This window comes from Cynocephalus volans, chromosome 7, assembly GCF_027409185.1.
Source record: "Cynocephalus volans isolate mCynVol1 chromosome 7, mCynVol1.pri, whole genome shotgun sequence".
Taxonomy (NCBI): domain Eukaryota; kingdom Metazoa; phylum Chordata; class Mammalia; order Dermoptera; family Cynocephalidae; genus Cynocephalus; species Cynocephalus volans.
In genome coordinates this window covers 10,489,905-10,508,643 of record NC_084466.1, presented here as the reverse complement: position 1 = coordinate 10,508,643, position 18,739 = coordinate 10,489,905, and the positions used below count along the sequence as shown (strand labels likewise).

The 18,739-nt window shown below is 40.1% G+C and overlaps 1 protein-coding gene across 3 annotated transcripts in view; it reads left to right on the top strand.

The window, feature by feature from the left end:
- The window catches only part of LOC134382523 (putative methyltransferase-like protein 21E), a 123,092-nt gene that overhangs the window by 70,181 nt on the left and 34,172 nt on the right, over nt 1–18,739 (top strand). For all 3 annotated transcript variants that reach the window (XR_010024081.1, XM_063103132.1, XM_063103133.1), the window contains exon 6: nt 18,468–18,575. Coding sequence is in view for 2 of the 3 variants with exons in the window: in XM_063103132.1 (XP_062959202.1) it covers nt 18,468–18,552 (85 nt within the window). In the remaining variant the exon portion in view is untranslated. The remainder of the gene's footprint in view (nt 1–18,467; nt 18,576–18,739) is intronic.

Below are 18,739 nucleotides of genomic sequence, written 5' to 3'. Positions count from 1 at the left end.
CAGAGCTAAAGTACCATATCTAATGAGATCAAAGTGGACACCATGTCTGGAAGATCCTTTGCATATATTATCCTTCTGTATTATTATCAGAAGTGACTTTTATTGACATTCGCTGTAAGTCCATGCACATGCTAAAGATAGATTAAACAGTTAAACCACCACATTTATTCATTCTGCATGATTATTGGGTGACTTATGTGCAAGGCAATGAGAAACAATTCTGCATATAGTGTCTTTTTTGATTCTTTTGTCTTTGCAATACTACTACTAAAGTCACACTTTCAAATGAAAAGTCATGACAGCTTGTATACTATCTTGGGGCCAGGATCATTAAAATAATTAATTGATCTAGAAAATGTATTAAAATTTCTAAAGCTTTTAAAATGTGAATTTAGCTAAATTCAAATGTTTATTGAGCACGTCATATGTGAGGTACAGAGCCAGACAGAGTGGGTTGTGCAAAGAGAAATAAAATAGGGTCTTTGTCCTTGAGAAAACTTTTGTTTAATGGGGGAGATAATATATGCAGATCTATGGTAATGTAAGAGCTCTAAGAAAGTTAGAGACAAGATGCTACGGGAGCACAGAATTGAGAGGAATCACTCTGCTCAGGAGTATCAGGAAAGTCTTCATGTGGAGATAGTTGAAGTCAGACCTAGATGGGTAAGTATCATGGTATGTAGATGAGGAAGGAGCCTCTCCATGAGCCACACTGTGGACACAGGCTGGAGGTGGGAAAGCGTACCCTGTGTTTAAGGAACTGTAAGCATTTCAGTGCAGCTGTGCTAAATGATGCATAGGGGGATCACTGCACGAGTGGAGGAATGGGAAAAGGACGAAATGGTAAGTTTAAATGATCTGAAAGTGAAGTTCTGAGTTTATAGTCCTTCTTATTAACCATATGCATTTGGATGTCATTTACCTTTCACAACCTTAGTTTTCTCATGTCTAAAAGGTTGTAGTTAATTTTGGGCTGCATCATTAGAATAAGCTAGCTTAGGCTGCAGTAACAAACAAAGATTGAAATCTCAGTGACTTAAAAACAATAAAACAGGATGTTTCCTAACATGACAGTTCAACTTGGTTTGGAGAAGGTGGTGCGGGCAGGGAGGGTGGGAGCTCTGCTGCAGGACGAGTTTTAGGCACTCTACTGTGGGGTGCCACTGTCCTTACACTGGTCTCCATGATCACCATGGACGAAGAAGAGATAGGGGGAGAGATGGGAGATTTTTAAGGGACCAGGCCTAGAAATAAGTTAAATCTGCCCACATTCTATAGGTCAGAACTTGTCACGTGGCTCCACTTAGATGTTAAGGACTTAGAAATAGAGTCTTTCGTGTGCCCAGGAGGGAAATGGAATATGCTGGGGAACACAAAACAATGCTCTATGAGTCTTCGGTGCTGGTGTGAAGGTAAAAAGGGAATTATGTGTGAAATAATATATGTGAAGGGGCTACGGTAATGTAACTCCTCTCATGTTAGTTTTTTAGACTGAAAAGAGATAGAGGCCAATATATCGAGGTCTTTAATTGCTGTTAGTTAAGGAATTTGTAATTTATTCCATAGGGTGCTATTAGAAGCTATTAAAGAGGGGAGTTACTTGAATAAACTTGTGCTTTGGGAAGATTGGACATCCGTCTATTGGCTGGAGGATCTTTGGGAAAACTACAGATAATAGTCTTTTTGTGGTGGTTGAGGAGTTTAGGGCCTGGGCTAAAGCTGTGGCAGAGATTATGGAAAGGCAGGCAGGGGAGTGAGAGGCATTCCAGTGGTCTGAGTTATTTTATCTGTTTTTATATCAATGGCATCTTCTACAGAAGGGGCACTTTCATATGTGGTAAATAGATGTTGCTGAATGAATCAATAACGGCTCCTGGATGGATGAGTAAATACATTCTATTTTGTAGAAAAGTTAATTTTGCAAATAACTGTCTCCCTGTATAGATAATAAATTCTTCGAGATTGAGAATCTTTTTTTTTTTTAAATGAAAGGTCATGATGTGGGGCTGATATGCACAAATAATTTAGGGCTATGTGTGGCAGTGAGTCCTCATATATGCAAACTGGGGAAGAGGACTTTACAGCCAAGGATTATCCTGGTGACATCAAGACTAGCAAACAAACAGAGAAAAAGGCCCATAAACATGAGAGACATAGTCATTCTGAGATAGAAAAAGAAAATTTGTCTATGTAGTTTAAAATGATTTACTGATTTCAGCATAAATTTCTCACTCATCAGCATGACATTTTAAATAAGAAAATAATACTTAGTTAAAATCCAGAGGATTACATGAAATAAACACTACCTTATATAAGAAGCTCAGAGTTGAAATAAATGAATATTGTAAGACTCTATCCATGATCTTACTACTAAAGAAAAACTATGGTGATAGATTTGTTTGCTTTTCAACTTAAATGTAAAATCTGTGAAAACAGAATACTTATGTTTGCTGATTGTTGTGTTCAACTGTATTCATATAATCCTCAGGATTTTAGTAAGTTAGTAATTGCTTCTGATAAATCATTTTAACATTTCTTTTGCATTTTCTTTATTTTTCTAATGAAAATTTTTTATCCATCTGAATTAACTGATTTGGTGGTATAGAATTTAATAGAAATCAGCAAATATACTTAGAATTGTATAATACAGTTATCAAATCACATAAATCAGATCAAGATGGTGCAATAGACGGTCCCCAGTGCCACTCTTTCCCACAAGTGATCAATTTACAACTATTAAAAATCAAAGACTGACTCTCTGCTCTCTCTGCTACCACCATCTTACAATGTGAGATCTCTGGGTCACTGTTGCCATCACCAGATGGACTTTGACTTCCCAGCCTAAGAAACTATAAGCAATGAATTTCATTTTCTTACTAATCACCCAGTTCCAGGTATTATGTTATAAGTAATGGAAATGGACTAATGCAGAAAATTGGTACCAGAGAAGTGGGGTGTCCCTTACAACAAATACTTGAAAATATGGAAGTGGCTTTGGAACTGGGTGTTGAGGAGAGGCTGGAAGAATTTCCAGGAGCAGGCTAGAAAAATCGTAGCTGCTGGTGGGAGTTTAGAAGATAAGAAAACCAGAGAAAGTCTGTAATATTTGAGAGAGTTAAGTGGTGGTGACTCGAATGTTTATGGAAATATGAGCCGAGGGTAGAGATTTGGAAAACTTGCAGCCTGGCCATGTGATAGAGAAGCAGAGAGCATTTTCAGGAGAAAAATGCAATGGTGCTAAGAAGATTAGTACAAAAGAACAGGATTATCAAGAGAAGGGGAAAAGCTCTGAAGGCATTGCAAAAGCCTCTGGAGCCAACCCTTCCATTGCAGGCCAAAAGGCTGAGGGAGACAGAATGGTCTTTGGGAACAGGCCTGAGGCACCCTCCATGGGCTCCCTGCTCAGGGCCACCTTGGGAAGCTGCTCCCAGCACCAGCACCCCAGTTGCTTTGGCTGCTTCACCTGAGACTAAATTGGTTCCAGGTGTGGCTAGGCTCTCAGCTTTGGAAAATACAAGCTGGAAGCCTTGTCGGCATCCACCTAGTGTTAGGTCTTCAGGCTCACCCAGTGCCAGAGCTGTGGAGGCTTGGGAGCCTCCATCCCCATTTCAAAGGATATATGGAAAAGCCAGGGGGCCCATGAAGAAATCTGTCTCAGGGGTAGAGTCACTGCAGACGGCCTTTGCTGGAGCAATGTTGAGCAGCAATGTGGGGTTGGAGTTGCAGTCCCATCAGCAGCATGTGTAGTTGAGCCTTGAGAGCAGGACTGCTATGGAGGCCCCAGAGTTATGGAGCTACCAGTGTGTGATGCCAGTCTGGGAGAGCTGAAGCATGGTCCAAGACCAGAAAAGCCATAGAAGCAGAGCTGCCCAAGGACTTGGTGACCCAACCCTTACATCAGCATGCAAAGGACGTTGAACATGGAGTCAAGGTACATGATTCATCAACTGTAAGATTTAATACCTGTCTTGCTGAGTTTCAGACTTGTTTGGGACCTATTACCCCTTTCTTTCAGCCTATTTCTCCCTTTTTGAATGGGAATATGTAACCTATGTTTGTCCCACCATTATATCTTGGAAGTAGCTAACTTGTTTTGAATTTCACAGATGGAATTTTGAACTTTGGACTTTTGAGTTGAAGTAAGTTAAGACTTTGGGGATGAAATGAATGTATTTGTATGTGAAAAGGACATGAGTTTTGGGGGGCCAGGAGTGGAATGTAGTGGATTGAATTATGTCCCCCCAAAACTCACTGGAGCTTGAATTGTTTCACAAGTTTTATGTTTTAGAAACTTAGCCTCCATTGTGACTATTAAGAGGGTGGGAAATCCTATTGTGGTAATTGAAAAGTGGAGCCTTGAGGAGGTGATTGTATTGTAGGACCATGTAGTAGTGAATGGATTAAAAATGGTAGTCAAGGGAAAACAAAAATCAAAGACTGCCAACCAGGAATCTCTGGAGCTCAGGGGAAGAGGAAGAGAGACCTGCAGAGTTTGTGAAGGTGGAAGAAGCTCCAGCAAGGGGACAAAGGTACTGCTCTGACCATTTCGAAGCTGGCAGCTTCAGGGCTTGCCTGATGAGGGGTGGAAAGAAGTTGTAGCACATGGAGTGGGAGCCAGCAAAACACACAGTTGAACCTTTTGTGTGAAGTTGCTTGGAGTCTGCAGGGCAGAAGAGGGCCTCAAAGCACACCATACAAGCAACCTGGCTTGTAAGACCACTGACAAGGTTCCTGTGGACCCACATAGGAGTGAGGGGCTACTGTTGACTGAAAGAAACCACTCAGAGGTGGTGAGTCATCACAAGGGATCCTTGTACTTCCTACACTATGGTGAGCATTTGGAGTGCAGGAGGCTGGCCCACTGGGGGAACTTTGGAGTGCAGTGTGGGCAGCTGATCTGCTTTCCAATTGGCACAGGCCCTTTCAGTGGAGACTGGTGAAGGCTATCAAACTGCAGGGGGTGCAGTTTGCTGGAAGGACTCAGTCCCAGGCCAGAATTTCCACACAGCCCAGGTGTATTTGACCTCATAAGACCTTGAAGTGATTTAAAAGCCAATAATTAAAACCTGAGCTGCACAAAAAGCTTTGCCCAGAGAATCAGCAGCAAAGCAGCAACTTAGCAAAACCTCAGAGCTCAAGTGCTGGTCCCCACAGGAAGTTCCCCCAATTTTGGAATTAACCAAAGAACAACAAATTAGTTCCAGTGCAGAGTTTAAGTAGTGGTGGTACATAATAATCCAACACAGAACTGAAAACAAAAAACGAAAAACCCCCACATATCAGAGACAAAGCTCTAACAGCACCAAAGAACACATATAAAGCCTAGAAGAGGTAGCAGTCTCCTCAAATGCCCAGGCAACAATGTAAAACAAGCCAAGCACCAGCAATGGACCCAGAGGAACAGCAGATTTATAAAATGTCTGACAGAGAATTCAGAATAACCCTCTTAAGTATGTTCAGGGAGTCACAAGAAAATACAGATAGAAAATTAGATGATATCTGGAAAACAGTCCAGGAACAGAAGGAGAAACATGACAAAGGAATTAAATCAATTAAAAAAAACCCCATAGACATTCTAGAAATAAAATATACATTATCTGAACTGAAAAACTTGATAGAAAACTCCAACAGCAGACTTAATCAAACTGAAGAAAAGAGTCAGTGAGCTCAAAGATGAAGCATATGAGATTATCAAACCAAAGGAGCAAAAAGAAAAAAGAGTAAGAAAAAATGAAACATAAACACAGCAAATATGGGACTTCCTCAAGCTAAATAACCTCTGCATAATTGCCATACTTGAAGAGGAAGAAAAAGGAAGAGAAGTAGAAAGCATATTCAAGGAAATAATGGCTGAAAATATCCCCAGTTTGGAGAAAGATGGCAGTATCCAGGTACAAGAATCTCAGAGGTTGTCAATTAAATTCAATCCAAGGAGAAATGCCCTAAGGCACATCATAATCAAATTATCAAAAACCAAAGACAAAGAAAAGATACTGAAAACATCAAGAGAAAAGAAACATACAGCATTCGATGGAACCTTAATATGTCTCTCAGCAGATTTCTCAGTAGAAACCCTACAAGTCAGAAGAGAATGGAATGATATACTCAAAGTGCTGAAGGAAAAAGACTGCGAGCCAAGAACTCTGTACTCAGCAAAACTAACCTTCAAATATGAAGGAGAAGTAAAGTCTTTCCCAGACAAACAAAAGCTAAGGGAATTGCTCAACACTAGACCTGTCTTACAAGAAATGCTAAAGGAAGTTACTCAATCTGAAAGAATACAACACTAAGGAGCAGCACGAAAACGTTTGAAGGTACATAAATCATTAGTGAAAGTAAGTTCACAGACACACAGACAACTGCAGAATACTCCAATGTCTTAAGGAGGGGTGGGGGAGAGGTGAATAACCTGCTTACATCCTTAGTATGAAGACTAAAGGACAAACCTAACAAGACAACAACAAATGAAAAATTTATCTATTGATTCAATAAATATTGATTGAATGCCTTCTATATGATAACACTGTGCTAGGGGTAAGGGATTAAATGGTGAATCTGCAATCTAGTGATGGATTATAACCTCCTTTCTCAAAACATCTGAGAGCCAGCACATTGAATCTCTGCCATTCAGAAGGTTAAAGCAAATGATGACAAAATCTCAATATTTTTGGCCACTGGAGCTTTTCCATGTGCGAAATATCAATTTTCTCTTCAACTTTAAGGAAACGATATTTACATTTTTATTTGATGTAGTGTGTGCTTGTAACAATGATTAAACCATTGTTTCAGTTATAAAGTGGCCAACAATCAAAGGGCTATCAACTTGGTCTTACTTGGCTTCCTAGTTTTATTTGTTTGTTTTAGACTTAAAAGAATTTGCCTAGGTGTTTCTGAAATGTATATATATGATATATCTGAACACATTTATACTAAATATCGCATTATATATAATATATATTTCCACAGTAAAATAATGTGTGTGCTATACTTTATTTTCAATGATGTAGAGTGTAATAAAACTCTAAGACATTCTTTGGCAAAGTAAATAATGTCTGAATTGTGTCGGGTAAACTGCAAAATTTCTGTGTTCTGTTGATTTATATATATGTGAGTGTGTGTGTATATACATATACATCTCTCTCTCTCTCTCCCTCTCTCTCTATATATATATATTCAGTATTATATAAATTGATCTGACAACAGTTTAGTCAGCTAGAGGTCACGTGTGTGACTTAAATGTTCCTATGCGATTAATGGAATGATTTATTATTTCATAGATCATTGGAGCACAGAACAGATGCACAGAAGCCTACATAGAATTCCACTTTCTGTAGGTCATAAAGGTCTAGGACTGCAGAATCCTAACCACCAGACATATTTGCAAAGTAGATCTACCAAAGATGAATTTTATTCAGTTATAATTTTATTTGTTTGCTTATAATGCTATAGTGATTTTTAAACAAATTATACAAACATTACTCATATCAGGAGGAGCAGAACAATGATTCTGGGAAATATTAATCAGAATTCCCCAAACAAAGTATATCTGATCAGATTACCTTGGGCTAGGCTGTATGCTAAGTTTCCCATTCAGTGATTCAAAATATTTGTGGATATATTAAAGTATCCGGAAGGGCTTCAGTAAAAAAAAAAAAAAAAGTATTGAACTTTGCTTGCTATTAAACTAAGTTAATTGTGCAAGGAAAGTCTATTTTTCTTGGCACATGGATTAACACTACACTACAAAGAAAATTATGAAGCTTTTTGTTTTTGACACCAGTTTGGGAAGCGCTGCATTAGCTGATTCAAAGACTATGGTTGATACTGTTAAAATCTTTAACTCAAAACGAACCTGAAGGCTAAATTGAATACATTGATCGAGTTCCATAGCTATCTACAAAACCCTTGATGGTGATCTGGCCATTCTGTTTTTGAATTTTCCTAAATGTGTAATGTGGTGATGCCCCCATGTCCTTCTGTGTGCTCTTCTCATGTCTTCTAGAATGTTCTGTATGGCCAACTTACACAAAGCCTGCATGTCTTAGCTCAAGTGCCTGGCAGTACCCATGACATAGTTCCCTGATCCTATCCAAATGTCAAGAACTGTGAAGGTTCTGAGATTTTACTCTGAATTCTAGCTAACACTTTAGCCTGCCCCAGTTTGATGGATGCTGGTAGAAGACACGACACTCCTGGATAAGAAACAAAGAGTGTTGTTACTCCCTGCATAGCAAGCAGCATGCCCTTTGTACTCATGTCAGTTCCTTTGTCTTCCAAGTCCCATGCTGCAGCATGGAGGGGTCTTGTATGCTGCACATGTGGTTGAGGAACCCTGAGCTTCAGAGACCCCAATCTTTTATAATATGGCCAACCTGCTTAATTTTTGCCAAGGAGGGAGACATTATCTTTATTGGTATGTACAACAAACATTTCTTCCTTCTACTCTAGAAGAAGACACTATTTCTATCTTCCAACTGTTCATTGTACAAATATTGTTAAAAAGAGAGAAAAGACTGTTTATGTCTCTGCTCAGGAAATGTGCAAAAATTAGAAAGACCCATGGAGAATTGTCTCCCAAGACTTAAAACCTTAGTGACTGACTTGGTGCTATTCCATGAATTACGTAACCACCTGTACATTGTAAGATTATAGTACTTCTGGAACTGCTCTAAGTATTGCTTTCCTGGAAGGGATGTGCCTGTATTTCTGTAGTTATTGCACCTAATGAATACCACACAGAGTATGTGTTTGGCAAAGTTTTAACTATTTTCTAGATGAGTCTTCAAGTTTATTGCCCCAATTGCCCTAGGAGAAGGGACAGAGAAATGGAGTAAGAAAGTGTTTTAGTCCGTTTTGTGTTGCTATAACAGAAATACCTGAGACTGGGTAATTTATAAAGAACAGAGGTTTATTTGGCTTACAATTCTGAGACAGCTGCATCTGGCACAGGCCTCAGGCTGCTTTTACTCATGGCGGAAAGTGGCAGGCAGTTGGTGGGAACAAGCAGATCACATGGCGAGAGGAAGCGAGAGAGAGAGAGAGAGAGAGAGAGGTGCCAGGGTCCTTTAAACAATCAGCTCTTGTAGGAACTAATAGAGCGAGAACTCACTCATTAATCCTCCCTCCCCCAGGGAGAGCATCAATCCATTCATGAGGGATCCCCCCCCATGACTCAATCAGTTTCCAACACTGCCACATTGGAGATCAAATTTCCACATGAGTTTTGGAGGGGACAACACATCCAAACTCCATCAGAAGCTTTCCCTAGGAGTCTCAAATGGCTTTAGTTACTCAGAGAGGAAATTTTCCCTTAATGTAGATAAGCACTAGCACTGCAGAAGCATTGGTGGAGGTCGCAGGACATAGTGCCTGCAACTATTAAGACAGGGAGAGACCACAGCAACTGGAGAGCTGGCAGCCAAACAGGAGTTTTGGGAGGGGTGGTGGCAACCAGCCACTGTGTCAGGGACAGAGCAGGGCCTGGTAGGCAGCTGCAATACCCAACAGCAGAAAGAAAGGCTTCAGGCCATGCATCACCTAGATAGAATTTTAAAGGACTTTAGGAGTTTTTTGGTCACAAAAATCAGAAGAGGAAAAGGGAACAGCATGTGAAAAGGAACAGAGATAGAAAGGTTTTATGTTGGGGGAAATCCCAAGTAAGTACATACATACATAGATACATGCATGCAGAAAAAGGGTTGGGGTGTTGGGGAAGGGAGAGATTAGAGGATTAGATTAGACAGGGAACTAGAAGGACCAGAGGTCTCCTAACAGGGCTTCTCCAGGGGTAGCTCTCAGTGCAGCAACTGCTTGTCATGGGTCTATGAAGAAATGAGTACAGATATTGGGAATAGATGTTTAGAACCTTCCATAGTAATGTGACAGACCATTAGTGTCCATTACATCTAACAATTAAAATTTGGGGCTTGTATATTATGTGTATTTGTTTTTTGTATTAAATTTCCCCAATAATTAATTTTTATTGTGTATTACAAAAGTATGTCCTTTTACAAAGACTTGATCAGGAAGCAAACTGGTCTTTCATGCAAATATTTAGAGAAGACAGCTATGGGTGAAGGGATTTAAGAAGGCGAGTGGTATACTGGGCTTTTCCATTTGCACTGATTTCTCTGGCACCAGGGGAGAGGATGGATTAGAGGAGGTGACACCAGTGGCTAGATGTAAGTTAGACGGTGATGGCAGTTGTACCCTAGAGGGACAGTGAATGCCTGAACTGAGGGAGCCTCAAGCAGAGGTGGAGAGAAAAGGAAGGATTCAGGGGCGGTAATAAGAGCTGATTCTATGGGAGCACTTGTTAGGTACCAGGCACGGTCTCGGAGCTTTCTGTACAGTCCTCCAACTGCTCTGTAAGGAAGTGCTGCTATTATCCCAACCATTGTACAGATGAGGAAGCTGAAACAGAGAGGTAGAGTAACTTCTCCCTGGTCACACAGCTAGTAAGTGGTGGGGCTGAAACTTGAATCCAGGTGGTTCAGCTCTTAAGCACTGTGTTATACCAGCACTGGGGGAAATCAGTGAGACTTGGTGGCGAACTGTCTGCGTGAACTGGACGAGAGCAATGTGAAGGAGGGCTCTCAGCTTCATGTGCTGACCCACCTGTTCCGACACAGGTTAGAGGAAGAGGTGCAGCTTTGGCAAGAGGCCCGGAAGGTGATGCGTTCACCCCTGGATACCCAGTGTTTGCTGAGTGAAATTGCAGAAATGGAATTAACTGAATTTGACTATTACAAAACTTTTAAAAATTAAAAACACATAGAGAACTGTGATATGTTAGGCACTTTGCTAATTGCTTCAACATAATTCTTCACTACAACCTGCTAGGTGGGCAGGTTCATATGAATGGGCAAAGGAAAAGGAAAATTTGGAAATGACCATAGTGTTTCCACAATCCTGGATGACTGGGAGCATGTCAAGAAAGAAATTCTAAACGGAAAGTAGGTTTTTCTAAGAAAGAGGTAGAGAATATAAAAAAAATTAATGAATGCCTACTGTGTATTAAGGATTGACAGTACATTACCTTGTTTAATCCCCATAATAACTCTATCAAATATTTATGATTACCTTTATTGCAAATAGAAGGTAGTCATCCTCTGAGATGTTAAGTAACTTGACCAAAATCTAACAATAAGTGAAATTCAAACTCAGAGCTAACTAGAAAACTAGTTCTAGCCATTATGGCATATTGCCCGTGATATGATAAATGTCACCCATGTGAAATTTGAGATTCAGGCATGACACCACAAAGGGATGTATAGCAGGCAGTTGCAAGTAGGATGAGAGATCAGAGTTAGAAATAAAGATCTGGGACTGTGGTGGATTGATTGCTGTAATGACCCTCAATATTCATGCAGTTTGATAGGACCTTCCTATGTAGACTCTGGGTGTGGCCGTTGCTTTGCCAATGTGACAGCAGCACACATGAGAAATGCAAGGACTTGACAATTCAGAACGTGTGCATTGGGTTTTGCTCTTGGAACCCTGAGCATCCATGGGAACAAGCCCATCCTGGATGGGTGGATGATAACAGAAGCCTGGCCTGGCTCCCTTTATGGTCTCAGCTGACAGCCAGCTAACCCCCAGAAGCAGAGGCCCCCAGTAGACTGCCAGTGGATGGCAAAAACATAACTGAGCCCAGCCCAGTCTACCAGAAGATTTGGCCAGCTGATCTCATCCAAAATCTCTGACCCAAAGAATCTAGAGCTAAATAGATGGTTGTTTTAAGCTACCACGTTTTAGCGTGCTTTGTCATGCAGTGATGAATTACTGATGCAGAAAGCCATCATGTAGATGGGATAGTTGCAAACTTTGCAGACTTGAGAGTAAATGAAATCACCAAAGGAGAAAAACATTGAGCTTTGAATGATTTTATGTTATCAAACTTCTCTCACATAATTTTATTCATTTTAAAACAACCACAAACTTACAGAAAAGTTACAAAGACAGTACAAAGCACAACTTCTTTTTCTTCCTCTTCTCCTCCTCCTCCCGTGACCTCTTTCTGAATCATTTGATGCCCACCTCTCTCAAACACAGCCATCAGAGTCAGCAAATTAACACTGATACATTACTACCATCTAATCGTCAGACCCCACTCATGTTTTCCGGTTGTCCCAATAATGTCTGTTCATGGTGGTGCTTAATGAAAAAGAGCAGTGTTGTCCTCCACTGCAGTGGAGCCCACATGTGAGTTCCAGAAGAGACTTACGAATCAATTGTAGCCTTTTGAATAGAAATATGCAAAACAAACATGAATAATATTTCCTAGGCTCTAAAGAAGAGCTACACTCCAGACTGTTTATCATGAGGAATTAGATAGAACATTGCTCAGAGCTTGATTATAGGGAAAAACAATCTGAGGCTTATTGGCTGCATGTCACTCCTGACTTCTCCACTGGGTCATGTATCCAGTGTAAGGTCATCTGTGTTCCCTCAGTGACTCCAGAGAGATCCCAGCTTTGATCTGGACTTTGCCTCATTTCTCCCTCCACCTGCAATAAACACAGATTGAAAAGAACGCTGGCATGTCAGGGATGGGTTAAAAGCTAAGCCATTGTGTCAGGTGGTTTTAGAAGATAAACACTCTTCAGATTTCAACAAACGATTATTATCATTATCATTATTATTATTATTTTGGTAAATGCTTCTTGATGTAAATAGTTTTCAGAAATGGAAGCGAGGGAATGGCATTGATTAGAAAAATGGGAATTGTTTTCCCTTAACGTTTCTGAGGTGGTTGTCATCTCTCTGGCTTTTGCTCCGTGTCTTGCCTGAATGGGTGTTGTCTTACTGACTCTGCTGTTATAATTTCCCTGTATTTTTCGGTACCTTATTAAACATTCCCAGGCTGCTGACATCTTCTATCAATACACAAAACTTTTATTATTGAGTATTCAGTAATGTTTGGGATAAGTATTGGAAATGATCCCACGGTCTCATTTTCTGATCAAAGAACAAGTCCAAGGATGGAAGGACTGTGCTGGGAATGGGAGATGGTTTTCAAGATTCTTTGTGCTCACCCAGGAATAGTCATCTGACTTAATGAGATGCCATGGACCTTTATTACCTGAGGGAGCTCTGTACTAAAAAACAGCACAGTGAGTGTGAGTGTGAGTGTATGTGTGTGAGTGTGAGTGTGAGTGTGTGAGTGTGTGTGTGAGTGTGAGTGTATGTGTGTGAGTGTGTGTGTGAGTGTGAGTGTATGTGTGTGTGTGAGTGTGAGAGTGTGTGTGTGTGTGTGTGTGTGTGTGTGTGTGCATGCATGTGTATGGGGGGAGAGGAAGGAGAGAGAGGTCTGTTGCTTTGTCTGTTACCATGGAGGTTACTTAACAGCACTTAACTGTACTTGTATGTTCTTATTATCAGTCTCAAACTTTCCATTTTCATTTTGTTCTCCTTATCCCAGCTTAAATTAAGAAAAAGCAAGAGAGCTTGAGATAATTAATTTTCAGTGAATGTCTAACATCTTAAAAAACATATCCCACTATTCTCTGTGTACCTAATGATTAGGTTCCAGTAATTCCATTTAGGGATTTTTGAGGCAGAGATAGGACTGATCTGTGTGCTTGGTCCCAGGCTGTTTGCATCATTCTGCAGTCTCCTTCAATATATTCTAACTGCAGTCACTTTCCTTTAATGGTAACTCACAGAAAACCAATAACATTCCCCATAAAAGGGTTAATGACATTTCATTCTCCTTTGAGGCCCTTAGATTCTGCTGAATCTCTTTCCAGGCCTCAGGAAATCCTATTAATGGTGAAGTAAATGCAGAATATGCTGTAGCTGATGACACTTGCCCTACCTCTGATCACGGATGATGGCCAGTGCTGTAGTTCCTTCCAGAACTCATCTGAGCATCATTTGTAATCTAATCTGTTCCCATCAAACCCAGATGTGACCAAAGGGGGGATGTCCCCATCAAGACAGCTCAACTCGCCATTATTTGAGCCTGCCCAACATTGCGTAAGCTGAGTTCACTGGGATATTTTCCTAAGCCACTCAGAAAGACAGTGCAAGCATTCTTTACAAGTACAACTTCGTAGGTACGATAACTTTCTCCACCAGGGGAAAAATAACTGGACAAAGGAGGAGCTGTACCTTTCCAAAAGATTTTGAGAATAAATGAAAGATAACTTACTACATCACTTTTTCCTGTTTTAACTGTTGTAGAGCAGTGTTTCTCAAACTTTAATGTGTACGTTAGTTACCTGGGGATCTCACTCAACTGTATCCTCTTGCTGCAGTACATCTGGCATGAGGCCTGAGATTCTGCATTTCTAACAGCCTCCTAGGTGATTCTGACCATGGTCCACACTTGAACAAGAAACAGCTAGAGCAGACATTCTCAAAGTGTGGTCCCCAGACCAGCAGCATCAGCATCACCTAGAAAGCCTTTTAAAATGCAAATTCAAGGGCCTCATGACCAGGTTGACTACAGCAGGTGGAATGGTCCCTCAAAGATGTCCACCCCCTAATCTCTGAATCCTGTAAATATATTACATGCAAAAGGAACTTTACAGATAATTAAGGTTTATGGACTTTGAAGACAGAAAAATTATTCCTGATTATCCAGTGTGCCGAATCTATTCATAGTAAATCCTGAAAGGTGGAGAACTTTCTCTGGCTGGAGTCAAAGAGGGGAAGCAAGAGGGAAGGTCAGAGAGATCTGAAGTATGAGAGGGACTGGCCTTGCTGTGGGGGCCCACATGGGAAGCAAGACAAGGAATGTGGGCAGCCTCTAGGAGCAAAGACTAGCCATAGACTAACAGCCAGCAAGGAGATGGGGACCGCAGTTGTACCACTGCAAGGAACTGAATTCAGGTAACAGCCTAAATGACCTTGGAAGCAGATTTTTCTCCAGAGTCTTCAGAAAAGAACACAGCCAGTCTGACACCTTAATTTCAGCCTTGTGAGACTCTAAGCAGATGACCCAATGGAACTGTCCTGTACCTGGACTTCTGACCTACAGAACTACAAGATAACAAATTTGTTTTTTTAAGCCACTAAATTTGTGGTAATTATAAAAGCAGCAATAGGAAAGTAATACACTAGCTAAATCAGAAATACTGAGCATAGGGCCCAGCGATCTGTTTTAATAGGCTCTGTAGATCATTCTCATGCATTCTGTAGAAAGATCGCACTTCAGAGTACAACGCAAATGAGCTTCTGCCACCTAATAGCTGTTGCAGCACTGGTGTATTAGTCCATTTTCTGTTAACAGAATACCTGAAACTGGGTAATTTATAAGAAAATGAAATTTATTTCTTACAGTTTTGGAGGCTAGGAAGTTCAAGGTCCATGGAACACATCTGGTGAGGGCTTCTTCTAGGTGGCGACTCTCTACAGCAATGTAAGGTGTTACATGGCGAGGATGGCAGGAGCTTTCTAAGCTCACTTGCTCTCCTTATAAAGCCATGAATGCCACTCCCATGACAAGCCACTAAACCATTAGCCCATCCATCAATCCACGAATGGATCAATCCATTTACGAGAGCATAGTCCTCACAATCCAATCACCTCTTAAAGTGCCCACATTTCAACACTGCCACAGTCTGATTTCCCACCCTGTTAATGCTGTTACAATGGGGATCGAGCTTCAGTGAGTTTTGGGAGGACATTCAATCCATACAAACTGTCTAATTTTATTAAAATCCCTAATCTTTAGTTTTCTTTATTTGTAAAATGGGGTTAATAAAAGTGTTGATAGGATTGTTTAATCAGAGTCTCTGGTGTAACATTTAACAGTTCTTACTATAACAGGTCCTCAAATGTTACCTTCTTTCCTTCCTTCCATATTTTCCTTTCATGAGCACAGTAAATACTAACAGTATTGATGATTCTGATGTCAGCTTTCTGAGGCTTTGGGCTTGGAACTTGCCCTTGAGTGTCATTGGGTAAATATGAGCTGGAAAGGAAAAACAGAATCACAGCAAGGAGTCGCAGGTCTAATTTATAAGAAATTTCCCTGCTCAGCTTAATTGCTCCTCTTCGAAAAGAGAGCAGTGAGTCTGTGTCCCTTGTTTTTAAAAAAGTATTCAACAATATCTAACTCTGGATATAGAACATTTGGTTCTAAATGTGACCTTTTAATCACAGCAAGAGTATGAGTTGGTTCTTTACCTCATGCCGTCTTTGTAGTGGTCCCACAACAGCTAAGATACATTTATATTCCGTACGTTCTTAAGAATGCAACGTACTAATTCTAATTTGCTAGTCTACTGGAATGCTCTAATGCTCATTAATTTTTAAAATTTCAAGTGTATTTTCTTTTATTTGTGTCCACCTCTGAGCTGAAAATATTTACTACTTCTTTCCCCTTTATCCACTCTGCATGGTAAGCTGCTTCCTCAGATGATTATATATTTTTTCTCTTCCATGATCCCTGTAGCCTTTCCTTTCTGACCATCAATCACTGGGATGAAATTTGTTGATCAGGCTTTTTTTGCAAATGATGCAGTTTACAAAGTCCTAGGTTTATTTTCCATTGCTGTCTAGACGAGACTAAAATGCTCCATCAATCAACATTTCTAGATTAATTTTTCCCTCTCTGTGAAATAAAAAAAAGTGAATTAGGAGTTAAATTAGGCTTCCTGGCTTATGTATTTATTAATCAATCAACCTTCCACATAATGTTAAATTAATGTTTATGGTACAATATCACATGCCGATTTCTGTGTCTGCCAGCTTGAAAATAGTGCTGTGCTGGAGCAAGATTCTATCTGCTGTGAACATTTTTATAATGAGCTGCAGCCTCAGAAACATTGAAACCCATTTAAAAAGTGACCTCAATAATCTGTCAGAGAAAATTAAATGGGTAAAAGATCATGCATAAGAAGTGAATATATATTTAAATAGTATCAAGATGGCATCTGTATTTTATTGAGCAGTTCTTGCTTTTACTAACATAAAACTGCATCTGGGTAATTTGCAGAGGGACGGGGAAGAATTCTGTAATTCACAGGTACTCTTCCTTTAAATATACATATAGCCCAAATCCCCCATGTCCAGATCATATTTCTTATTATCATGTGTATTAAATGTTTTTAATGCCCAGAGAACAATGCTAAATATCCTTTAATGTCTAACAAGGTATGATTTTCCCTAACAATAGGGTATGGAGTGGAGGTGAAACACCTAAAGTGTGTTCTTTGGGCTAGAAGCATTGATATCACCTGGGAGCTTGTTAGAACTGCTGAATCTCAGATCCTAGGCCTTCTGAAATAGAATCTGCATTTTAACAAAATTCTAGGCAATCTGTTTGTACATTAAAATGTGAAAAACACTGGAGTGGAAAAAAATGTCTGGGAGGTGGGGCTGTGGGGACTACGGGCAATGAGAAGAAAAGAGGTGGTGAAAGTCCAAAGGAGACAGATGTGCTTGTCACCTGCTTGCCATCAAGTACAGACGGGTGTAGGCATGTCACTTGTTCTTTGGCCTTTTACCATGGTGTTCAGTAGAATGCATGTGTTAAATGGTTGAGTACCTTTGAGGGTTTATATGGCTTGCATCACATTCTCTAATATGGTGTCTTCAGATTTTTAGTGTAACCTTGAATGAGAAGCAGTGTGGGGTAGTGGAAAACCCAAGGGTTTTGTGGTTACACAGGACTTGGTTTTAACTCTAACTCTGATAATGTTATTAATCATGTTCATGGTTCTGTATGTGTAAAATAGGCAAAACAGCTGTGCCCATCACAGTAAGGATTACATGAAATGATGCACAGGAAGCTCAAAGTTCAGTGACCAGAACAAAGCAATACCTAAAGAGTGTGTCTTTGTATCTTCTTTCCTACTGATCATTCGCTGGTCCGACCGTGTACCCATCCCATCCCTACTGCCATTTAGATATGAATACATGTATATAAATCAGCCAATCAATATCTAAATTTCTATCATCCATCTCTCTAATCTCTATCTAATCTATCTATATCTATCAATCTATAGTCATAGGTAGCAAAATGACCTTTTGGTCTTTGACAGATGCATGTACAATGGTGGTCTCATAAGATTATAAAGGAGCTGAAAAATTCTTGTCACCTAGCGACATAGCCATTGTAATATCGCAGTATGATGCATTACCTTTTCTATATTTAGATATGTTTAGATACACAAATACTTACCATTGTGTTACAATTGCCTCCAGTATTCGATACAGTAAAATGCTGTACATGTTTGTAGCCTAGGAGTGATATAACATATAGCCTAGGTGGGTAGTAGGTGTTACCATCTAGGTTTGTTAAGTGCACTCTGTGATACTTGTACAGTGACAAAATTGCCTCATGATGCATTTCTTAGAATGCATCATCATTGTTAAGTGACACATGACTGTATCTATCATCTATTTCCCGTTATCTATCTATCTAATCTATTTGTATATCTTTTTTCTGTTTTTCTACCTATCTTTTCTTCCTGTCATCTGATATCAGTAATCATTTTCTGTCTTTCCATCAGGCTTGCCACTGCCACCATCTCCACTCCCTTTTCCACCCAGGCAAATGACGACATTGAGGCACATCAAGGCACTTGGGAAAAATAGTTCCAACCAGCTGAGCTTGCAAGGTATTGAATGCTGTTGTATTAATATCATGTGTACATTATGTCCAGCTTCTTGGGCCACTACTTTCTTCCCTCCTAGATGATGACTGGCACTTCCCAGAGCCCATTTTGTCCCTTCCAACTTGTTCTAAGGGATCCTCTGGCTGCGTCAAATCGGCATTGGTCTA